General features: G+C 38.8%; 1 protein-coding gene across 2 annotated transcripts in view; it reads left to right on the forward strand.

Annotated features, from left to right (window-relative positions):
- The window catches only part of GPM6A (glycoprotein M6A), a 248,491-nt gene that overhangs the window by 208,752 nt on the left and 13,249 nt on the right, over positions 1–26,490 (forward strand). For both annotated transcript variants that reach the window (XM_030830005.2, XM_060291618.1), the window contains exons 2-3: positions 4,178–4,370; positions 13,758–13,914. In XM_030830005.2, the coding sequence (XP_030685865.1) occupies positions 4,178–4,370; positions 13,758–13,914 (350 nt within the window). The remainder of the gene's footprint in view (positions 1–4,177; positions 4,371–13,757; positions 13,915–26,490) is intronic.

Consider the following 26,490-nt stretch of genomic DNA (forward strand, 5'->3'; position numbering starts at 1 on the left):
TTATTGTTGAGAGCATATCCTGGACCCCGGAGCTCGGTTGCTATGGTAACTGTGCAGCTCTGCCAAGGCTGGTCCTCACTGTGGGCGGAAAGAAGCTCCCCTGCCAGCAGCTACGTGGGATTCTGGCAGCTGGAGGGAGTACTGTGAAATGGTGCGCTGCTTCCCCCGATGGGAGTTCTGAGAGCCTTCTTTAAAATCCAACAGCAACTCGGGAGCGCGGAACAGTGAGGGCAGTTAGGATCCAGCCCATTCTGGTGCAAAATGTGCCTGATGAGGTGCTTGACGTTTCTTACTTTGAGTAAAAGTTTTGCAGAGGATCAGGACTGAAATGGAAAGATTCTAGCCTGACCCGGCAGTAATGGAGCCTTAGAGGAATTTGTGCTTCTCCGTAGGGGTAATATAATCCTGAGGGATTTAAGGGACAGCATTTAAATAGAAAGTAAAAGAAACATTTCTATTTAATTTGGAGATCTTGGGGCTTCCCTGGTGGCTTGGTGGTTGAGAATCCGCCTGCCGATGTAGGGGACATGGGTTCGAGCCCTGGTCCGGGAAGATTCCCACATGCCGCGGAGCAACTAAGCCCGTGCGCCACAACTACTGAGCCTGAGCTCTAGAGCCCGCGAGCCACAACTACTGAGCCCGCAAGCCACAACTACTGAGCCCTCGAGCCACAACTACTGAAACCCGCGTGCCTAGAGCCCGTGCTCCGCAACTAGAGAAGCCATGGCAATGAGAAGCCCACGCACCGCAACAAAGAGCAGCCCCTGCTCGCCGCAACTAGAGAAAGCGCACGTGCAGCAATGAAGACCCAACGCAGCCAAAAATAAATAAAATAAATAAATTTATATATAAAAAAAGGTCATCATAATTTGTAGATCTTAAACTCATTTAGAAATGCCTATTAACTCAGGCTTGTCAATTTGGGTTTTCTCAGTATTGAAATTTATCTCATGTTTTTCTAAATTTAAAAAGCAGTATTCAGTTAAAGCTATACTTAATGCTATAGAATACAACACGAATATATAGTGTCCCCTCCCACCGCACATATATAGTCTAAGTAACTAAGCTTGCTTGCATGGAGGCTAGTATTGGTCCAGCTAAACCACAGTAGAGAAAACGTGGAATAAGCAGAAAGTGACTCTGAATTAGTAACAAAATTAGTCAGAAATCCTTGATAGCAGTTTGGTGACCACCAGTGGGCTTACCACTTCATTTGCTCCTGAGCCATTCTCGTTCTGATTTTATCTTTAGTCTGTTAAAAGCTTTAAGTGTAGGATCAGCAAAGGTAATTCCTATCTACGAATTTGGTGTTTGGACTCTTCCCCTGTATATTTGACTCCTACTCTTAAGGGTTTTGTTGGATACTTTCATCTGGTTTTGACACCTCAGTGTCTGCAGTAGAAAGTCCTCACTCTTAGATTCTTGAAAAATAGGGAGGAAATCACAAAGGACTGGGATTTGAGATCATGGGGCTGTTTGGGGCACTTGCCAAAGTTAGGAGTAACTCTTCTTTGGGTTGGTACCAATTTTAGTTTTTCTCTTTATTTTTAAATGATCAGTAAGATGAAAATTTTACAGCATGGTGAGACAGAGACTAGTCCAAAGATTTTTCTGCTACCCTGTTAATCTCCACTCGAAACTGTGTTCAGTGACATTCAGATACTACACACAGTGTCTCACCCATCTGCCAGTGAGATTTCTTCCTATCACGTGAAGTGTCAAGCTGTTCTAACCTTTTCTACTTCCCCACATTGTGTGTGTGTGTTATGTGTGTCGGGGGCAGAGAGTTCAGGAAATGATTCTTCCTTTGCAAGCAAGAGCTACGGAAGTGGGGAGGTGTTCAGACTTCTTTTTAACCTCTCCTGGGACAGACGAGATGATCCATGATTCTTTTAAGAAAGTTAGTTAAATGATCAATATTACAATAGCAGACTAGCCCATCTTCCGAATGTAAAGTTACTTCACACAGGAACTTTGCAGTCACTGCATGTTTCAGATATTGCTATAAACATATATGCATTATTGATAAAACACACTAGAGACTGTCATACAGAGTGAGGTAAGTCAGAAAGAGAAAAATAAATATCATATATTAACGCTTATATGTGGAATCTAGAAAAATGGTACAGACGAACTGGTTGGCAAGGCAGAAATAGAGGCATAGATGTAGAGAACAAAAGTATGGACACCAAGGGGGGAATGTGGCGGGGGTGGGGGTGGGGGTGGTGGGATGAACTGGGAGATCGGGATTGACATGTAGACACTAATATGTATAAAACAGATAACTGATAAGAAGCTGCGAAAGAAATAAACAATAGCCGTATTTTTTTCAGGGAAACACAGATCTTTCCATGACTTAATTAAGTATAATACCTAACAATCCATTTTCCAATATCATTTATTATTTGTTTCTGAAGAAAGAAAAAGTCAATCACACGGAGAGAGCTTGAGAAGTTTCAGCATTATAAAAGAAAGTTTGATCAAAAATTTGCAAAAGGAGAGAAGTAGGAGGAAATCTTTGGAATAGGATATGTGTGGGGAAGCAGTGAAGGACAGAGGTGGACAGAAGTAAAACAGACCACATAGGCGTTCCTCTTAGTTGTCAGCCTCTAATCTAAACGTTCCTTTCTCACCAGTGTCTGGCAAATAGTATTTCTTATTGCAAAACATATATACTCAAACATTTCTAGTTAATCCCTTAGAAGAAGATACCTAACAGCTGACTGACTAGAAAATTCGGATCCTTATTTTGAATATTAACAACCAAGGTTATCTGATGTTTCAGACTAGTTTAAAGCCATCTTTTGAAAATGAAGGACTAAAATGATGAAACTTCAAAAAGCAAAAGTAATTACTATGGCCAATTTTTGGAAACCATATTACAACACAGTAATACTTAACATTAATAATAGTTAAAATTACATCCAATGATGGTAGACGTAACATTTACTGAGTAGTGACTCTGTGTCATGCACTATTTTATTTTTTTTATTAATTTTTATTGGAGTATAGTTGATTTACAATGTTGTGTTAGTTTTGGGTGTACAGCAAAGTGAGTCGGTTATACATATACATATATCCAGTCTTTTTTAGATTCTATTCCCATATAGGTCACCACAGAGCATTGAATAGAGTTCCCTGTGCTATACAGCAGGTTCTTATTAGTTATCTATTTTATATATAGTAAAGTGTATATGTCAATCCCAATCTCCCAATTTATCCCTTTCACCACCCTTTCCCCCTTGGTAACCATAAGTTTGTTTTCCACATCTGTGACTCTATTTCTTTGTAAATAGGTTTATTTTTACCATTTTTTAAGATTCCACAAATAAGCAATATCATATGATATTTGTCTTTCTCTGTCTGACTTCCTTCGCTCAGTATGACGATGTCTAGGTCCATCCATGTCACTGCAAATGACATTATTTTTTATGGCTGAGTAATATTCCATTGCATATATGTACCACATCTTCTTTATCCAGTCATGCACTGTTTTCTGTATTAACTCATTTAATGCTCACAAGAACATTTGAGGGAAAGCTTTACTGTAACCTTCTTTACTGTCACCTTCAAATGATGAATTCAAAAGAATAAACTTGCCCCAAAACACACAGTGGTGGAGTCAAGATTCTAACCCTTTCCAGGTCTCTCTTTTCTACTCTGACAGTATCTTACTGAGTTGGGAAGGAAGGACTTCTCTGGTTTGGGGTAGAAGAGGAAGCCCTCAGCAGAAGTAATCATTCTCGGGGCTTCCCTGGTGGCGCAGTGGTTGAGAGTCCGCCTGCCGATGCAGAGGACACGGGTTCGTGCCCCGGTCTGGGAAGATCCCACATGCCGCGGAGCGGCTGGGCCCCTGAGCCATGGCCGCTGAGCCTGCGCGTCCGGGCCTGTGCTCCGCAACGGGAGGGGCCACAGCAGTGAGAGGCCTGCGTACCGCTAAAGAAAAAAAAAAAAAAAAAAAAGAAGTAATCATTCTCCTGTCTGTGGAGCATGGGATTATCATTAAGAAACTTGATTTTTATACCTTCCAGGACACTCTAGGACTTGATTTACATGGTTGACCTGATGTCATCTATAAATGCAAATATATTTTCCATAATGCTTAAGTTTGGAAAAAAGTTCAATAAGATTAATAAAAATATGAATTTCTAACTTTCTTCCTGTTGGACTTTTGCAGGGTGTTTTGAGTGCTGTATTAAATGCCTGGGAGGCATTCCTTATGCCTCTCTGATTGCCACCATCCTGCTCTACGCTGGAGTTGCCCTATTCTGCGGCTGTGGTCATGAAGCTCTTTCTGGAACTGTTAACATCCTGCAAACCTACTTTGAGATGGCCAGAACTGCGGGAGATACGCTGGACGTCTTTACCATGTAGGTCATTCTGGTATCGCTTGTTATTTTGAGAATGTATGTGCACATTGCTGTGTGTTGAATAAATAGGGATCTAGAGTTAAGCGAGGCAGTGTTATATAGAAGAAAAAGTACTCTTAGGGTATATACGTGAGTCAAAAGGACACTGACCCTTACCATGAAAACAGGAAGGTACACAGCAGAAGATCAGAGGCCAACTTAATCTGGACTTAATTTGTGTTTTAATTTGCCTGTAAAGTTTTATCCAACATTCAGTTACCATTAAGTGGAATACTTGCATTTCTCTCGCTCTTCTAATTTGAGCAGAGGCTGTTTTAGCAGAATAGAACAGAATATAGAATCAGAGCCAGGTATAAAGTGTGTACTCTGCTGCTTATTCTAGGAAAATCACCCAAACTCTGTGGCTACTCCCAACTTTTAAAAAATTTTAACTCAACCATGGGTGTGATATCATCATTATTTCCTGCCTCCTAGAAATGATGTGACTACCTAAGTGAACATTTTGAAAGGGTCTTATCGACTTCTGTAAAATGATAAACATAAGAAATATTGAGCACCTTTTTACAAGCACCAATTATGCTTAAAATATACATTTTACCCATAAATGTAAACTCCTGGGATCACTAAACTATGGTGATGTTAATATTTTTTTAAAAAAACATAATTCAAACATAGTCTGGAAGTAGAAAAGAGTTTAGTCTTCAAGTTTCAGTCCCATATTGCCTAAGTTTCCAGAGAGCAAAATTTTAAGATTGAATTACAGAGGAATTTTTTTTCCAAATAAATTCCGAATTCAAGTCATTTATTCAGTGATTTCTTGCCCACAAAAAGAAAATAAATTATTTACTCACTTTATTTTATAATCTCAGCTGATAGTAAACTTTCTATTGTATTGTGTGTTGCCCGTACAACTTCTTAAATCTATTTCATGCTTCTGGATACTATGTGATTATAATGTTTTTCACGTTGCTTTATTTTGTTATTCTCAATAAATTCAACACTTCTTAATTTATATGTACTTCTTTCTGGCATAAGATGCTTCTAGAGTTACAAACCGGAACGGTCGTATGGCTGGTTAGGATGGCGGTGCTTTTTTGCTCTTACCACTTCCACGAAAAGAGGTTAATCACACTTCTTATTCACCTGGGGCAATTCCTTCTGACAGGGTAAACTATAAGCTAAGACCCTAATCTAAGACAACCCTTGGTCACCCTGGACACCATTCTAGATGGAAGATAGCTTTTCTCCAACTCCAGTATCAGAAGATACATCACATTTCTAAATTTTTTAAATAATCCATCAACTGCAGTCAGATCGTCTTGAACACAGTATTGCTCATAAACTGTGTTTGTTATTTTATTCATTAATGTTGCTGAGTTCCATGAAAATGAGAAGTGAAAAGAGATGCACGTTTCTATCAAGAAATAGAGCAAGAATTCCCTCCTTGGGGGCTGGAGGGCACGTTCCCAGGGACATAGAGATAGCAAGATTTTTAGGAAAAAGAGAGTTGAAAAATTTTATGTTTATCTAAAATACGTTGGCACTTAAAATTTGAGCGATATTGGTTGTAAAATAAGAAATATAGGGCTTCCCTGGTGGCGCAGTGGTTGAGAGTCCGCCTGCCGATGCAGGGGGCACGGGTTCGTGCCCCGGTCCGGGAAGATCCCACATGCCGCGGAGCGGCTGGGCCCGTGAGCCATGGCCGCTGAGTCTGCGGGTCCGGAGCCTGTGCTCCGCAACGGGAGAGGCCACAACAGTGAGAGGCCCGCGTACCGCAAAAAACAAACAAACAAACAAAGAAATATAACAAACCAAGTGTATCACACACACACACAGTGATTAAGAGGAGGTGGACGTTGGTTAGCCACTCAGATAAGAAGTTAAATTATTTAAACATAGTCCCTAACTTGGAAGCATCAGTTTATTTCATCAATGTCACTGATAAATGGAAATGAAGAATTAATAGCAAATTTGAAAAATCATGGGAAAAAAAGAGATGAGGGAATGATATCACTTATATTTCCCAATGTAACTTTATTTTACAAATTAGTTCCAAAAATTTAGCGTTATTCATTAAATGAAATTTTTTTAAACCCATAGTAGACAGTTCACCAGTTTCCATTGAATCAGTTTCTAGCATGAATTGATCCTTGAGAGTTTATGAGTGATAGTCATCATTTGGAATATAATTAAACTATCTGAAAATGCTTTGGATTATTGCAGGTTAGTTTGCAGAGAGCCTGTAGACACTGACTGCATGAATATACTTTAATGTGCTAATACTGACATTTTCTTTTCAGTTTTATCTCAGCCTACACTGGACAAAATACGTTTTCACTGTGCATTATTTTAAGCTACCACAGATGTCCTTAAAATCTACAGATTCTCTATATTTAGGCTACATCCAAATTGCTACCTTTAGTTATAGAAGTTTATAAGAAATCATAAGCCTAGTAACTGGCATGGGGTGATTGTATAAATCGATCAGAAACCAATTGTCAGGATGTTTATTTAACATTTAGACAACCAGCCTTAATAGATCACAGACCTCGACTACAGCTCTGAAGGGTAGTGAATGTGGGAGTTCAGCAGAGAAATCAGAGATCATATACTTAATTTGGAACTTTTGGTCTCTTATATTGGGAGTTAAATGTGAAATCAGTAATGCATCTTTGGCATGGGAAGCATACCATTTTCATTGGAATGAAAGCAAGTGCTCAAATTATCTCTCTTTTCGTATTTCAAATAACTAAAATTCCTTATCCTAGACCCCGTGGAGCTACCAAATGAATTAAGACTCCCTGTCGGCAAACGGTTCGTGAAAACACAGAGGGAAGGTGTGTACAGATAACTACCGGGTCTGATTAGTACCAAGCGGTACCTTCCAGTCACGTAGCAGTTGAGAGGAAGGTAGCGTTTACTCTATGGGTGCTGCCTTACAGGGCTGTTAGCGGACTCCATACGGTGAGGGGCAAAGGGGAAGTAAAATCAGGACTTGGGACGCAGAAGTGAGTGAGAGACGCGATTGCAGGCAATACAGCTTCCTTGAAAATAAGCTAAGGTAAGTTTGGAGAAGAATGTGTAAGAGAATGATTCTGAAGAAAGGACTTGTTGGCCAACTTTAGTAATTTACAGGGTCTATGTCTTGTCTCCATAGTTCTCAGGCTTGATTCAACCAAATTAAGCGCTCCTACCTCATATACTTATAAAGGAAAAGAAACCTGTTCTCTGGGTGTGTGAACGAAGAGATAAAACGAAGTGCCTAAGCCCCCGTCTTCCACCCAAGGTCCTCAGAACTCCCTTCTTTGTCTCAGCTTCTCTCTCTGTCTCTCCACCGCATCTCTCCTCGTAAATATATACACACACCTGTCTCCACGTGGTCAATATGCAAGTCTACAGGGGGACATAGGAAGGGCAAACACACTGGAATATGCCTACTCCATTTCATTAATCATCTTTCCAGCATGTAAAACTTACTTCTCATAAATAAGTTTGCAAATAATCTCTGTTCTCATGTGATCTATATTTTATTTTATTATTATTTTTTTTTTTCGGTACGCAGGCCTCTCTCTGTTGTGGCCTCTCCCGTTGCGGAGCACAGGCTCCGGACGCGCAGCCTCAGCGGCCATGGCTCACGGGCCCAGCCGCTCCGCGGCATGTGGGATCTTCCCGGACCGGGGCACGAAGCCATGTCCCCTGCATCGGCAGGCGGACTCTCAACCACTGCGCCACCAGGGAAGCCCTGTATCACAATTTTAATGCCCAGTGTCATGCTTCCTAAAGTCTGTTTGTCCCTGGACACACCCTACTTACCATAACACTCTTACTGACTTACTCTTTGACTAGAGTAGGTGAGCTCCTGTAGTGTCAGACTGGATTAGAATTCAAAGACCTAATTTCTGTTCTCTTTTCTAAAACCTAGGAATACGGCAACTCTAGAAAAAATATTTACAAATAAGAACATGATGATTTCATTCTATGAATATTTGAAGGGCTATCAAGGAAAAGGAAATTTGCTTTGTTCTTTGTGGTTCAAAGAGAGAGATTTGGGTGAAGGGATTTCAGTTTGTAGGGAAAGAGTTTTTGTCTCAGAATACAGAACATTTCTACAGTGTTCTTGTTTTCAAATATTCAGATTTTTTTCAGGTCAATCTTTTGTCTGGTTTGTTTTTTAATGAATTCATTTACTCAGCAAAAAATACAGGGTTATACTATGTGCCAATCACTGTGCTAATCTTTAGGGATAAAAAGTAAAACAAGACAAATTATTTTTCCTCTCGTACTGACATAGGAAAGATAATGTCAGCAAAGTACCATCCACGTTAGACTCAGCAGATATGAATCAGGTAGTGGTAGTTAGTACTTGAGCTGATTTCTAGGATGCATCAGGTTAATGAAGTAGAGACAGTTGAGGAGCTACAGTAATTAATACTACATGGCATTGGCACAGACATACATATAAGTACTTGTAAAGTACTTATATGTACTTATAAGTACATATAAAAGTATGTTCCTACTCCAGTTTTTACCAAAATGTTTTCAGGTGGATTTAAAGTTAAAATTTAAGAGTAAACTAATTTGTGAAAGCTAGAAGAAAATACAGATTTAAGATTTTACTTATTATGGGGCAAGAAGTATATAAGCAATATAAGAAATCACAAGGGAAAAAATATATAGATTTGACATAATGTAAATTAAATTTTACTCATTAAAGTATTATAAAAAATTAAAAGGTGTGCAAAAACTGAGCAATATATTTACCACTTATATAACAAGATTTCCTAATTGTAATAAACAATAAATTCAACAAAAAGATACATATTCTAGTAAAAAAATTGGCAAAATATAAAGACATATTTCTTAGAGAATACAGATGATTAATAGCTTGTAAACATATGTTCATCCACACTGCTAAACCAAGAAAATTAATTAAAATGATAATACCATTGCTTTTTAACTATTTATTAGAAGAATTGAATGGTAACACTCAGTATTGGGAAACAGACGATAAGCCCTCTTCCTCATTATCAGTGCATCTTTGTTTTGGCACAAACTTTCTGGACACCATTTTCACAATACATGCCTTAAAAATTTCTAGGAATTTATGCCAGGGAAACAACCTACACCGCCCAAAGATTTATCCTAAGTGATGTTTATAATAATGATGCGTAGCTTCCTGTTACTGCTGTAACAAATTACAACAGACTTAGTGCATGAGAAAAACACATTTATTAAGTTTTTACAGTTCTGGAGGTCAGAGGTCTGAAATGGGTCTTACTGGGCTTATTGAAATGGGGTCAGATCAAGGTGTTGGCAGGACTGCACTCCATCTGGAGGCTCTAGGGGAGAATCCGTAGTTTTACTTGTTGCAGCTTCCAGGAGCCACCTGCACTCCTTGGCTCGTGGGCCCCTTTCTTCTTCAAAACCAGCAGTGGAGCATCTTCAGACTTCTCTCTGAAACTGACCCTGACTTTCCTACACCTCTCTTTCACGAATTATTAGGACCCTGTGATTATATAACACAGGATAATCTCTGAATATCAAAATCATTAATTCAATCACATTTGCCAAGTCCCATTCAACAAGATAGCATATTCATAGGTTCCGGAGGTTACAGGCAGACATCTTTGGGAGCGGCGTTATTGTTCCTACCACTGAGCAAAAGTAGAGGAGTGGTAAAACATGTCAAACCTTCAAATAATAGACTGTACCAAAAAAATATCCTGATACAACTGTGTAATAGTATCATGTAGTTAATTGTAATTCATATAAAAAAATTGGGAGAAGAAACAGTGAAGAGTCTGTTTTTCCGGTTTTATTTTCATTTTTCTCTGCAATGAATATAGATTGCTTTTAAAATCAGTAAAACAGTGGTTTACAGAAACATTGTCAAATTTGAAAGTTTGCATTTAGAAAGGAGGTTAAGTGCTTTCATTTTTTCCTTTAGAAGTAAGGTAATATGGATTCTTACTTTGCAAAGCAAAAGTAGTACAGTGAAGGTAAGGCTTCTTCTGATTCTCTGCTGTTTGATCCTACGGTGGACACATAATCAGTGACTTCATTACCAGAGGGTTTTTATTACTGCATTCTGTTGACGTATCATTGACAGGAAACTCATCTTTACAGAGAATAAGAGTTTAATTTTCCCAATATCATATTTGAAATTCTTTGTTAAATTCATATATTGCATGTTTACAAGAAAGAGTACTTTTTGTGATAAAACAGAGGGATTCAAGCCAATAAGATCATGACAATTTAAATTATATTATAATTTAAATATTTTGATGATTTAATTTTGAAATCCATTTTGGAATGTAACATTAGAAAATGTCCATCCTCAGATTGTTGGAAGAAAAACTTTATGTAAGAGTTTTTGAATGTCAAGAAATTAACATTCAGCTTCAAGAAAGTATAGCTTGTGGCAGGCTGAAATAATGACCCCCAAAGATATCCAGAACCTAGTCCCTGGAATCTGAGATTTACTTTATATGCAAGAGATTTTGAAGTTGTGATTAAGGATCTTGAACTACGGTGATCCTCCTGGATTATCCAGCTGAGCCCGAAATCTAAGCACAAGTAATCCTCATAAGAAGGCAGTAGAGAAATATTTGTCCAGAGAAGAAGGCATTGTAACTGCAGAAACAAGGCGCTATTTACTGGCTTCACTAGGCAAAGGATGCAGCTGCAGCTCTAGAAGCTGCAAAGTATAAGGACGCTGTGCCCTAGAGTCTCTGGAAGAAGTGAGGCTCTGCCAGTCCCTCGATTTCAGCCCAGTGACAGTGATCTCAAACTTCTGACCTCCAGAACTGTAAGGAAAGAAACGTGTGTCAAGCCACCAAGTTTGTGGTAATCTCTTCGAGAGACCATAGGAAATGAATCAACAGCTACACCTCTTTACGCCAGTACTTACTAGCAGGTATTCTTACACGGTGTTTGAGCTCAATTTCAGAAAGATAAAAGCAAAGGGTTTGTGATTGCTATGTAATTGCCATCAATAATTTGCAGTTATACTTTAGTGTAAATAACCGGATGATGTACACATGAACTTTAATTGAATTAAACATGAATTTGGAAGGAGTGATGTCATCAAGGTGGTGATAGGAAGTCCCAATGCATGTTCCCACAGAGAAACACCGACTTATCAGTGATATACAGACCGAAATACTTTCATTCCTTTATTAAGAAGTTGCAGTACCCCCAGACAAACACAAAGCGAGAACAGTCATGTTGAATTGGGTAAGATGGCCAATTTCACTTTACCTGCATCAGTCCCTAACCCCAAACCAGGGCCAGGTGAGAATGCCCTGGATCGTGACTTCTCCTTTGTGGGGAAAGAGAAGATTGGAGCTTTCATCCAACGTTCTGGCTTTCCTGAGGGCTGCCCAAGGAACTGGTTTCTGTTTGGCCTCACTCAGAGCGCTGACAGAGCAGGTGTCTAACTCAGGGCACTGATGGGGGCCTGGCGTACTTTGCATGCTGGTTGGCCACTGAGAACAAGAGAGATCAGGGCAGCTTGCTACTGTAGAACCAGAACTTGTAGTGTCGCAGGCACAAAAGAAGCAAGATTATGAGATCCTGAAAAAGATACCAGTGAGCCTCTCTAGTTGAGAAAATTGCACTCAAAGGCCTTCAGAAGTCACATTCCCTCCAAAAGTTTTTAGAGGCCCGCATGATGTCTAGGCAGGTTGATTAGGGAGGGTCTTCTTCTGTACAAAGCCAGTTCCTTAAAGACTGGCGGAGGTAGCTGCTTTTTCAAATGCATGGACCCCGACACTAAGTTATAAGACACATGAAGAAACAGGGAAACACGACCAGAACAAAGGAACAAAATTAATCTCCAGAACCCAGTTGTAAGGAAATAGAGCTGTATGAATTACCCGACAGAGAATTTTAAAAATTGTCATAACGATGCTCTATGAGCTCAAGAAAACAATGCATGAACAAAATGAGAATATCAACAGAAAGATAGAAAATATTTTTAAAAATTGGGAGATTGAATAAATGAACTGAAAAATTCACTAAAGGGGTTCAAAATCACGTTGATAAAGCAGAAGAAAAAATCAGCAAGTTCAAAGCCAGGTCATTTGAAATTACCCATTCAGAGGAACCACACGAAAAAAGAATGGAAACGAGTGAAGCAAGCCAAACGGACTTTGGGACACCGTCAGGTGGACCAATGTATACATTATGGGAGTCTCACAGAAGAAGAGAGAAAGGGCAAAAAACTTATTTAAAGTAATAACAACAGAAAACTTCCCAAATCTGGGTAAGGAAATGAATGTCTAGATTTAAGAACCTCTGTAGGCTCTAACTCATATAAATTGAAACAAATCCACACCAAGAAATATGGTAATCAAATTGTCAAATGTGAAAGAATTTTGAAAGCAGCAAGAGAACTTGTCCCCTACGAGAGAAACTCCATAAAACCCTCAACGGATTTTTTGGCAGAAGCCTTGCGGGTCAAAGGGAGTAGGATGATATAGTCAAATTGCTGAAAGAAAGAAATTTCAACCAAGAATAAATACTATATCTGCCAAAACTATCCTTCACATATGAAGGTGAAATGAAGAATTTTCCAGATAAAACTAAGCAGAGGGAATTTATCACCACTAGACTTGCCTTACAAGAAATGCCAAAGGGAGTCCTTCAAGTTGAAATGAAAGGATTTTAAATAGCAACACAAAAGTCTGTGAAAGTATAACGCTCACTGATAAAGGTAAATATATATACAAATACAGAATACTGTTAATACTGTAATAGTGGCGCATAAATCATTTGAGTTCTCGCATAGAAGTTAAAAGACAAAAGTATAAGAAAAATCTATAAAATACGTTAATGGGTTCATAATATAACATGATGTGATTCGTGATATCAATAACAAAGTGTGTGTAGGAGAGAAGCCAAAGTTTCAAGTACGCGTATATGATTGAATTTATCAGTTTAAAATAGATGGTTAACTATGTTTCATGTAAGCCCCATGGTAAAAACCACAACGAAAATACCTGTAGAAGATACACAAACGAAAATAAGAAAGAAGCAAAAGCATGTCACTACAAAAAAAAAATCAATGTGTCTTTCAGGGGTGTTTTACAGTTTCGTTCACGTACCCTTTGAGCATTTCTTATTCAGGGAATGGGGGATGGTGCAGGGGAAGAGGAAGAAACTTACAGGCATGAAAAACCCTTGTCAACAGATACTAGAAGTGGCAGAACAAAGTGTACACACGTTAGACATATAAAGCAAAAGTGTTTTAAAATCCAGCCTCCATTAGGAACATAAAAACTCCATAGGTTTCCTTCCAAAGGAACCCTGAGCACGTGGACGTCAGTTGCTGCAGATCAGCCATGAAGAGTTATTAAACTAAACCACTTCATCTTTTCTTCCCAGGATTGACATCTTCAAGTATGTGATCTATGGCATTGCAGCTGCATTCTTTGTGTACGGCATTCTGCTGATGGTGGAAGGTTTCTTCACGACTGGGGCCATCAAGGATCTCTATGGGGATTTCAAAATCACCACGTGTGGCAGATGCGTGAGTGCGTGGGTACGTTACCTGTCTTTCCTCAGGAGTTAATGTGGGCTTATCTCAGGAGCACACAGGTGTTTGTGTTCATCTGCCAATAACTGGAGGGTTTTTTTTTTTTTTTTTAACACAGTAACATTCCCTGCTCTGGTGGCTATTTTAAATCTTAATAGTATTTTCAAAATAACGATTCCATGTGAAAATTCAGGTTCAGATTCTCAAATCATGTGCAACACAACTCATCTTGCTTCTAGAGGCAGCAAACTGTTGATTGATTTATGAACTGTGTTTCCCAAATGGCTCTGGGCTTCCCATACAATATTTAAGATAACAGAAAAATCCATCTGCAACTTATAACAGTGCAGGTCTCTCTTCCTTAAATACGTGTTACATGTATTTTACTGTAAACTTGGGTGGGAACTATATTATGCAATTTCTGTTTAATATTGACATAAGGTAAGAATTACTCTATTATACTAATTTAGATTTTAAATCGTTATTGATATGATATTTAGCGGTAACTCAAACTTATGGTCTAGAGCTAATGCAACGCAGAAAATGCATGTATATCTATTAAAGCACAAGACTGATGAAAATTAAGAGTAATATGTTAAAAATACATTCACGTTTTTATGCAGAATAATTTTCATAAAATGAACTTTGGAGCTTCCATCCTTGACCAATGTACTTTTATTATTTCCCAATGTTATATGAGAATATCTACTTAATTACAGCATATATTTCCTATTAAGTAAGACGTCTCTAATAAGGAATGGTGCAATTTATTTCAGTCTTACAGAAAAGTTCAAAAATACCTGTTAACCACCAACCATTTTTTCCACCAGCTTGTAACAAGTTCTAATATTCTCTCAGTGTCAATAATGATAATAATCTTATAAAATAGCCTGTGTTGTGGGTATTTGTAGTTGTTGCTGCAATAATTTCTTGGGAACAATGTTTGTTGTATAATCTAATTGTTTAGGATCAGTAATATCAAATTACAGACCCAAAGGAAGTTTAAAGTTTAAAGATCTTGAATTAATTTAATAAGTAAAATATGAATATTCAGTGGGCTAATTTTCAGTGATACCTAAGGGATTTCTCTATTAAGAAGGCACGTTTGATTTTAGATTCACTTATACTCTGCCAGTAGACTATGGTGAATTCAGTTAATGATGGGCTTTTTCTTATAATTAGGACAGTATCATTATAACACCACTCGTATGTCTTAGCAAGTCACTTAACTTCTCCGGATCCCAGTTCACTCTCTTACATCACAAAGACATTAGATCATCTCTAAAGCTCATTCTAGCTCCAAGAGTCCATAATTCTAAAACACGAGTGAAATCATAGAGAAAAGGGGTCTCTTTTACCATTGGGAGTGACCTTTCGCCAGGAAGAGTGCAGTAGATTAGGTTGTTTCATTGAGATTGTGAAATTTCTGCAAAAGATTGTATGCAGAAGCAAAAAGTCATGGAAGAAAACACCTAGCTATGTGCCGTTACTAATTATCTGCTTGCCATTGACACTTCAAACCCATCTCAAATAAGAATTTTTAAAGCAAAAATGAGCCACATTTTTTTCTATAATAGTTACAATTGTGTCACCAGTCCCACCCAACAGCCCAGAAGGGTGGCAGCAGCTGCGTGGGTCCCTCCAGAGGCGAGGCAGCAGGGAGTCAGCCCCCTAAAACACCCCGCCCACGCCTTTAGCACCCCTCCGCACCCAGGAATGAGCACAATTGAGGGAGAAGCAGAGCTGCACTCTTGTGTGTCTTACAAAAGCAGCAATGCAGCGCACGGGCGAGGCCTTTGAGTCAGGCGCAGGCTGTCCCAACATGGCCTCCATGAAGGGGACCAGCCCCTGCAAAAAGGGGACTGGCTGCACTGCCTGGAAGTGCCCTGCACAGTGCACAGCCTTGCAACCGTCTCATGCAGGATTTAGGGCTCCATGGAACCAGAGGAAAAAATAATAATAATGTTTTATCGGAGATTGCCAACAAATACAGGAAAGAATGCTCAACATCATTAATCATTAGAGAAATGCAAATCAAAACTGCAATGAGAAAAAAGAAAAAAAAAAAAACTGCAATGAGGTATCACCTCACACCAGTCAGAATGGCAATCATCAAAAAATCTACAAACAATAAATGCTGGAGAGGGTGCAGAGAAAAGGGAACCCTCTTGCACTGTTGGTGGGAATGTAAATTGATAAAAGCCACTATGGAGAACACCATGGAGGTTCCTTAAAAAACTACAAATAGAACTACCATATGACCCAGCAATCCCACTACTCGGCATATACCCTGAGAAAACCATAATTCAAAAAGAGTCATGTACCAAGATGTTCATTGCAGCTCTATTTACAATAGCCAGGACATGGAAGCAACCTAAGTGTCCATCAACAGATGAATGGATAAAGAAGATGTGGCATACATATACATTGGAATGTTACTCAGCCATAAAAAGAAATGAAATTGAGTTATTTGAGGTGGGGTGGATGGACCTAGAGACTGTTATACGGAGTGAAGTAAGTCAGAAAGAGAAAGACAAATACCGTATGCTAACACATATATATGGAATCTAAAAAAAACAAAAAATGGTTCTGAAGAACCTAGGGGCAGGACAGGAATAAAGACGCAGATGTAGAGAATGGACTTGAGGACACGGGGAGGGGGAAGGGTAAGCTGTGACAAAATGAGAGAGTGGCATGGACATATATACACTACCAAACATCAAATAGATAGCTAGTGGGAAGCAGCCGCATAGCACAGGGAGATCAGCTCGGTGCTTTGTGACCACCTAGGGGGGTGGGATAGGGAGGGTAGGAGGGAGATGCAAGAGGGAGGACATATGAGGATATATGTTTACGTATAGCGGATTCACTGTTATAAAGCAGAAAGTAACACACCATTGTAAACCAATTATACTCCAATAAAAATGTTAAAAAAAAATGTTTTATCGGTCATTCTCTCCTGCTACTTAGTCTTCCTTGCTTCCCTATTTCCATTCTCCTGCCTTTTTTCTTTTTCCAATTTGTAGGTAAATTGTATCTTACAGTCTACTTTTTGTTCTATGAGTTCCTTAGCTTTAAAAATGTCCTTTTTTAGAAAGCTCAGAGATAAACCCATGCACATATGGTCACCTTATCTTTGATAAAGGAGGCAAGAATATACGATGGAGAAAAGACAGACCTTCAATAAGTGGTGCTGGGAAAACTGGACAGCTACATGTAAAAGAATGAAATTAGAACACTCCTCACACCATACACAAAAATAAACTCAAAATGGATTAAAGACCTAAATGTAAGGCCAGATACTATAAAACTCCTAGACAAAAATATAGGCAGCACACTCTATGACATAATCACAGCAAGATCCTTTCTGACCCACCTCCTATAGAAATGGAAATAAAAACAAAAATAAACAAACGGGACCTAATGAAACTTAAAAGCTTTTGCACAGCAAAGGAAACCATAAACAAGATGAAAAGACAACCCTCAGAATGGGAGAAAATATTTGCAAGTGAAGCAACTGACAAAGGATTAATCTCCAAAATATACAAGCAGCTCATGCAGCTCAATATCAAAAAAAACAAACACCCCAATCCAAAAATGGGCAGAAGACCTAAATAGACATTTCTCCAAAGAAGATATACAGATTGCCAACAAACACATGAAAGGATGCTCAACATCATTAAATCATTAGAGAAATGCAAATCAAAACTACAGTGAGGGGCTTCCTGGTGGTGCAGTGGTTGAGAGTCCGCCTGCCGACGCAGGGGACACGGGTTCGTGCCCCGGTCCGGGAGGATCCCACGTGCTGGAGCGGCTGGGCCCGTGAGCCATGGCCGCTGAGCCTGTGTGTCCAGAGCCTGTGCTCTGCAATGGGAGAGGCCGCAACAGTGAGAGGCCCGCATACCACACAAAAAAAAAACTACAATGAGGTATCACCTCACACCGGTCAGAATGGCCATCATCAAAAAATCTAGAAACAATAAATGCTGGAGAGGGTGTGGAGAAAAGGGAACCCTCTTGCACTGTTGGTGGGAATGTAAATTGATACAGCCACTATGGAGAACAGTATGGAGGTTCCTTAAAAAACTAAAAATAGAACTACCATATGACCCAGCAATCCCACTACTGGGCATGTACCCTAGAGAAAACCATAATTCAAAAAGACTGATGTACCACAATGTTCATTGCAGCTCTATTTACAATAACCAGGACATGGAAGCAACCTAGGTGTCCATCAACAGATGAATGGATAAAGAAGATGTGGCACATATATACAATGGAATATTACTCAGCCATGAAAAGAAACGAAATTGGGTTATTTGTAGTGAGGTGGATGGACCTAGAGACTGTCATACAGAGTGAAAGTAAGTCAGAAAGAGAAAAACAAATACTGTATGCTAACACATATATATGGAATTTAAAAAAAAAATGGTCAGAAGAACCTAGAGGCAGCACAGGAGTAAAGATGCAGGCGTAGAGGATGGACTGGAGGACACGGGAAGGGGGAAAGGTAAGCTTAGACGAAGTGAGAGAGTGTCATGGACATATATACACTACCAAATGTAAAATAGATAGCTAGTGGGAAGCAGCTGCATCGCAAGGGGAGATCAGTTCGGTGCTTTGTGACCACCTAGAGGGGTGGGGTTTGGAGGGTGGGAGGGAGACGCAAGAGGGAGGGGATATGGGGATATATGTATACATATAGCTGATTCACTTTGTTATACAGCAGAAACCAACACACCATTGTAAAGCAATTATACTCCAATAAAGATGTTTAAAAAAATGTCTTTTTGAAGCTGAATATATTAATGAATTTCTATTTGGAATTCTGAGTAATATTAACAGGTGGAATAAATTTTTTTGGAACAACCATATTATTGTACGATAAGCTTCCAGAATTAGTACTGAAAGAAGCTTATTTTTATATCCGTTTTTCTGTGCTGTATAAAATGTAAAATGGTTACCAGTAAATGATTCTACTCAAAAAATGCAGTTGTGCACAGTGCACAAATGCAGTTCCTTTTAAAGCAGCTTTAGATCACTGAATCCAAGACGCTGATCCATATTCTCTTATCCTAATGAATACTCTTGAAAGCATAACGATCTGCATTATGCATTTCTTCTCATGCAGCATCAAGACCACTTCAAGTTCATTTCAAATTTTTAATGCTGTCATTCGAAATCCTTAATGTGAGGCACATAAAACACAACAGCACAGTATTAACCTTTGGGGGGTAAGAACCATTAACTAGCTTATTAAGATCATGTCAAAAGTTACTAAAATATTTTAAGTAACAGATTATATTTAAATTAAATGGCAAATGGCCCTAAGTTGCATACACGGCAAACATGTTACTAAATACATTAAACGTGAACTTCAGTTTAAAGAATATGGAAATTTATTTTCTTTGAATTTCTTCCCCATTAACTTTTTAAACCAAAAAATATATATATTCATTCGGTTGTAACAAGAGGCATTCAGTGGCTCACATTTTGAAATCATGGGATAGTTGTTACACCCGTCACTCTTTTCTTATTTCTAACAATTTCCCACTAGTATTATGATAGCAATATGGATCTCAGAATTTATCTATACTTGTTCTGACACTTCAGATTTTTAAGCCCAACACTTTTGAAGTAAAAGAGTTCTTAAATGTGCTATTCTCTGTGGAAATTAATACATTTACTTTGCATAAATCCACCTGCTCTAAGTGTTACATAAAGCAGTAAAAATTTTGAAAGTATATGTATTCATTTGCTAGAGCTGCCCTAACAACGTACAACAAACTGAATGGCTAAGCAACAGAATTTATTGTCTCACGTTTCTGGAGGCTTGAAGTCCAAGATCAAGACGTCAGCAAGGTTGGTTCCTTCTGAGGGCTCTGCGGAAGGTCTGCTCCTCTAGCCTCTGGTGGGTTGCTGGTAATCTGGAGATCCCAGCTGATAGAAGCATCACCTCAGTCATTGCCCTCATCTGCACCTGGTGTTCTCCCTGTCTGCATGTCTGTGCTCAAATTTCCCTCTCTAAAGGACTCCAGTTACATTGGATTAGGGCTCTCGTTTTAAATTTGCTTACCTCTGTAAAAGCCCTATCTCCCGATAAGATTGCATTCTGAGGTACGGGGGTGAGGAATTCATTGTATGAATTTTGGAGGAACACAGTTCAACTCATAACAATGTGGCTTATAACAGCAACAGTATGCCACACACAATGTTTAAAGCAACAAAAATAAGCAGTTACCTTTGTTACCCCCGTTTTACAGATGAAGAAACGTATTCTATTTATAGCCCTTCAGTATCCAAGGGGATGGGTCCCGGGACCCCCATGGATACCAAAATCCATGGATGCTCAAGTCCCTTGTATAAAAAGGTGTAGTATTTGTATATAACCTACACACATCTTCCCGTATACTTTCAATTGTCTCTAGATTACTTATAATACCTAATACAAAGTACACTCTGTAATGGATTGTAGATACAATGTAAATGCTGTGAAATAGTTGCTGGTGTGTGGCAAATTCAAGTTTTGCTTTTCGGAACTTTCTGGGATTTTTTTTTTTTTTTTTTTTTTTTTGCGGTACGCGGGCTTCTCACTGTTGTGGCCTCTCCCGTTGCGGAGCACAGGCTCCGGACGCGCAGGCTCAGCGGCCATGGCTCACGGGCCCAGCCGCTCCGCAGCATGTGGGATCTTCCCGGACCGGGGCATGAACCCGCGTCCCCTGCATCGGCAGGCGGACTCTCAACCACTGCGCCACCAGGGAAGCCTTGGGATGTTTTTAAAGAATATTTTCCATTTGTCGTGGTTAAATCCAAGGACGTCAAAAAGGAAGGCGAACTGTATTTATTTTAATCCTTCCTGTTAGCCTCAGATGTTTATAGATTTTGACTACAGCATATTAGACTAGTGTCCGTAAGACATACTCTATAGAACTCCCTTTACATCTATTCACTATGTAATGACTCCTGGCTCATTTTCATAGCTTAAAGTTAAGTTTTAATAATAAATCCAGTATTAATAATAGGAAATGGTTGTTAGGTGCTTACATATGCCAGTTGCTATGCATGGGACTTTATGAAACACTAGGGCATTTGATCCTCCAAACTATGTGAAGTAGATACCAATATTAGTTACCTTCATTTCACAGATGAGGAATCTGCTAGCAAGAGATGAGTACATAGTGGGCAGTGGAGCCAGATTTGGATTTGAGCATCTGGCCCAGAGCCCATGTCACTAAACTCACGGTCAGGATTTGCCTTGTCATTTTATGTTTTATAGGAGAATTATCTGGTTGTGAGAGTTGTTAGTAATTCACCAGTCACTTTTGTTTTGCCCTTTGGTGAGATCATTCATTGATGGTTGGAAAGTTCCTTCGTTGCAGAGATGTCCTCATTTTAACCTTTATCCACAATCATGAATTATCTCTTTTTACAAGACAGGGATGCTCTGTGGGATATGAAATAACTCAGTCATCAAAGGTACTTTTCTATTTTGATGACTCTGCCGATAAAGAGTTCTAAGGTAACTTCCTAACTAAAGTGTCATCAAGGAACTCTGTCTCTAAAATCCAGTATCTTCCAAAGTAAATTAAAAAGATAGTAACAGTTTTGATCCAAGACTGCCAAGTTCCTAGAATAAGGCTTAGTTTCTCTCTAGGATATTCCAACACTAACCTGAAGGAGGCAACATGATTTGTTTCAGGTTACAACAATGCACTTTAACACTTTCTCAGTAGAGAAAAAAGGGGGAGGTTAGGGGGAACATAAACTGCTTCAGGCATAGTGGTAATATTTAGAAATAATGTTTCAAAAAGCAGTTCATGTGGAAGATGGCACGAGGAGCTTGTTTGCCACAGGTATCTGAGGTGGATCTCCTGCCTGCACTTACAATTTCAGAACTGGTCTGTAAATACAGGACAGTACACCAATCTCAGTGTGACCATCCAGACGTTAACTCTGCTGGTACCTAAATTATAGCAAAAAAAGAAAACATGGGTGTCATTCTTTTCAGATTTAGGGCATAAAACTTGACAAAAAATTTCAGTTAGCCTTAGAAGATGACATTGACAAAATGGGAACATCTCTTGTAAAAAAGTAAATCTTCTGGTTTTAGAATTTTTCATGCAAGAGACTTAAAACTGCTGGAAATGAAAAATGGAAGAAAAAGTTTGAATCATCCTGATTCCTCTCCAGTCACCATAAGTCATCATTGGAATTCTATTCAAATAAAAATAACTTCTCGAAATATTGAGCCAAGGTTTTGTTTTCTGTTTGTTTTTGTTCTTTTGATCACTCAAGTCATGAAATACAGTCTTCTGCTAAGCCTTTCTTTTTTAAATTTGTATATTCAAGTGGCATTTTTAGACTTCTCTATGTATCAGATCATCCTAGGATATAATTTCATAGCATTTATGACTCCTTATATTTTTAAAATCCTAAAGTATTTTTTCAAAAATAAACTTATAGTTTTACAGTAGTTTTAGATTTACAGAAAGATGAAGATGGTACCGAAAGTTTCCATGTATATAAAACTCAGTTTTCCCTATTAACACCTTACATTAGCATAGTACATTTGTCACATTTAATGAACCAATATAGAAACACTATTATTAACCAAAGTCCATACTTTATTCAGACTTCCTTAGTTTTTACCAAATCAAATGTTCTTTTTCTCGTCTAGTATCCCACTCAGGGGATACAGATACCATACTACAGTTTAGCCATTTCTCCTTAGGCTACTCTGATCTGTGACTTTTTCTAAACTTTCCTTGTTTTTTGATGATCTTGAAAGTTTTGAGGAGGAGTAGTTAGGCATTTTGTAGAATGTACCTCAGTTGAAAATTGTCTGATATTTTTCTCATGATTAGACTGGGGCTTTGGACTTTGGAGAGGAAGACTCAGATAAAGTATCTTTCTCATCACATTATTTCATATACATCTAAAGTACTATTAATTGAAAAAGAAAACTAAAGACATTAACACATTCTCTGATCCATGTTTTCCTAAACAAAATAGATCTATTCAAAATAATCATGCTGGGCTTCCCTGGTGGCGCAGTGATTGAGAGTCTGCCTGCCAGTGCAGGGGACATGGGTTCGTGCCCCGGTCCGGGAGGATCCCGCGTGCCGCGGAGCGGCTGGGCCCGTGAGCCATGACCACTGAGCCTGCAGGTCCGGAGCCTGTGCTCCTCAACGGGAGAGGCCACACGGTGAGAGGCCCGCGTACCGGAAAAAAAAAAAAAATGCTAAAATACAATTTATCATAAATAAACTGTACATAGCAGGATAATACTCTATGGACCTCTATTTTCATTTCTGCAGAATCCTCAAAACCCTCAGTTTCTTATTTAATTAATATAAAATTAAATCTTAGACTTTGATACCCACTGAAAATTTCTAAGGGAATATCTCCATAACTAATGAATTTTCCATTTCTGCTTATAAAGATATTCTAGTTTAAATGAAGTCATTTGCAGGTGTAGACGGTTCAAGCAAATTTTATAATAAAGCTAGAAATTCATCTTAAGGATAGATAGAAAATGTCCTCAAATTCATAGATTTTATGAATCCCTGTAACATTCTGAATACATTCACTCACAGTAGCTGCTTGTACTGTGAGTAACCTTGATTTTATATGTTCGGGTGACACTGCAAATAGAAATCTAATTTTTAAAATTGGTTCAGATATTTAAATTGGTTCAAATATTTCCATACGTGTAAGAGTTATAAATAGACCACGAGATTGGGGATGAAATAATAACTCTGGATTACAAATGGCCTTTTAAAACATTGATTAATAGATACTTCTCTTTTTCAGTCAGGAACTTCATGCCCACTGTACTGGGAATAATCTCCACACAAAAGATCTTTATTTTTATATTTTCTTTAAAAAAAAGCAAGGGTTATATATTTTTCTGACTTTGCCTTTAAATCAGTAACATTTTACAAAACATATGAAGCTTCCCTATATTTTTGAGACTCAATTTCTTTATCTCTTTTTCTCATTTTGAGATTAACTACAATAGTTTATGTTTTTAAATTACCTTATGGGGAAATGGTATATTAAGGATATAAAACTCAAAAGTTCACTGAGGAGTGACTAAGCCTAGTATTATTATATTGGGATTCTTGGTCAAAAATACATTTCTCAGCTATTTACAATGTAATTGATACTAAAATAGTATTCACTAAGAGGAAGTTTCCTCTGTAGTAATATTTGCTGGAAAAGGTGCCACTGATGCTTTTACCTTTAATATAATTTGATTTTGTTTGAATTCTGTTTTCACTTGAAAACGTAAGCTCTACGTAAGCACATACATGCTGAGCACGTTGATGGACGTGGGTGACTTACAGTGTTTGCACAGGGAGCAGTTAAAGTCTGTGATAGATGTTGTTGACCAGTATAATACCTAAGGCCTCATACAGTACATGTTGTTGACACATGAGATATTTTCATTATTAATGAGTAAGTGACTTTCATCTGGGGTTCGGAAGATAGAAAGAAGTTCTATGAGTAACCGTCAGGGTGCTAATTAGAATGAACTTTTCAGAATACTGCGGTAATCCAAGTGTTAGATAAGGCAGGTGGAAACTCGTAATGGATCCTGTGTTCTGAAGTATTTTAATTTGATTTGTTGAATGAATGAGACCAATGCAAGGTAGAAAGAAGAAAGCATTACAATTAATATATTTTAAAATAGATTTTATTTTTTAGAGCAATTTTAGGTTTACAGCAAAATTGAGCAGAAAGTACAGAAATTTCCTATATCCCCCCCACCCCAACATATGTACAGCCTCCCTCACTATCAAAATTCTGCACCAGATGGTACATTTGCTACAATTAATGATCCTACTCTGACGCATGATAGTCACCCAAAGTCCACAGTTTACCTTAGAGTTCACTCTTTTTTTTTTTTTTGCGGTACGCGGGCCTCTCACTGTTGCGGCCTCTCCCGTTGCGGAGCACAGGCTCCGGGAGCGCAGGCTCAGCGGCCATGGCTCACGGGTCCAGCCGCTCTGCGGCATGTGGGATCTTCCCGGACCAGGCACGAACCCATGTCCCCTGCATCGGCAGGCGGACTCAACCGCTGCGCCACCAGGGAAGCCCTAGAGTTCACTCTTGATGTTGTAACTTCTGTGGGTTTAGACAAGTGTATGACATGTATCCATCCTTATAGCGTCATACAGAATAGTTTTACTGCCCTGAAAATCCTCTGTGTTCCACCTATTCATCCTTCCCTCTCCTGCAACCCCTGGCAACTGGTGATCCTTTTACTGGCTCCATAGTTTTGCCTTTTTCAGAATGTCATATAGTGGGACTCATACATTATGTAGTCTTTTCACACTGGTTTCTTTCACTTAGTCATATGCACTTAAGTTTCCTCCATGTCTTTCCATGGCTTAATAGCTCATTTCTTTTAGTTCTGAATAATATTCTATTGTCTGGATGTAGCACAGTTTATTTCTCCATTCACCTACTGAAGGGCATCTTAGTTGCTTCCAAGTCTTGGCAATTGTGGATAAAGTGGCTATAACTAAGCAAATAATTTTTTAAAGAAAGCTTCTGATCACTACTTGCGCTAAGGTAGTTTTGGGCCATGATGTTGACAGTGATGATACTTGTATATTTTCAAGTAATTTACATAATAACGTAAAAATTTTTTCTGCAGCTAACTTTACACTGTATACTTCTCAGAGCCTACTGAGTTCAGTATTGTTAATGCTGTCCCATTTTGCATTCTTAGTGATAGTATATTCAGGTGTCCATTTGCTTTTTTTTCTGACTTGGTATTTTCTCATATGAGAACTGTGGTTCTCAACCAGGGGCTAGTTCCCTACCCCACCCCCAGGGGACATTGAGAAACTTTGGTTACACCACTGGCATCTATTGGGTAGAGGCCAGGGATGCCGTTAAACATACTGCAACGCATAGGACATTCCCCATAAGAAAGAATTTTCTGGCTGAAAATTTCCATCGTGCTGAATTTGGGAAGTCTTGATTTTGAAATTTGGTTCACGTCCAGTCCCTCACTCATCCGTGCATTTGGCTGTTTTGTTGACATTGGCAAATCATCCCAATTGTACTTTTTTTTTTTTTCTCCTTCAGGTGTGGTACCCTGAAGAGCCTAAAGATAAAATAGCAAAGATGTTTTCACATCAAATGGACTCACGAGAGCTTTACTGATTCCAGTAGAGCAGTAGTTCCTCACACTGGACACCCACGATTGTACATACAGATATAGTTGGCAAGAGCAAGGCCTGAGCATCTCTTTCTCAGATTTGCCAGATGATCCTAACGTGTGGCCGCAGGTGGAAAGCACTATCAGAGGCTGTGCACCCTCAGTGCATGTCCATGCAGTGAGACTGCTTGAGGACAGTATCTCTAAGCCTGGAGCTGTTTCCGCCTTTGATGAAATCTAAAGCTGTTTCCTTTTTTTTTTTTTTTTTTTTTTTTACACTCTTTCCTTTTGCTGTTCAAGTGGGGACATGATTGAGTCGATACTCTTTAAATCCATTCACAATGAGGAAATGTCATTGAAAACATATTATTGTGAAATGAGGGGGCTCTGAGTTAAGATTTAGCTAA

This window comes from Globicephala melas, chromosome 21 (assembly GCF_963455315.2).
Source record: "Globicephala melas chromosome 21, mGloMel1.2, whole genome shotgun sequence".
Taxonomy (NCBI): domain Eukaryota; kingdom Metazoa; phylum Chordata; class Mammalia; order Artiodactyla; family Delphinidae; genus Globicephala; species Globicephala melas.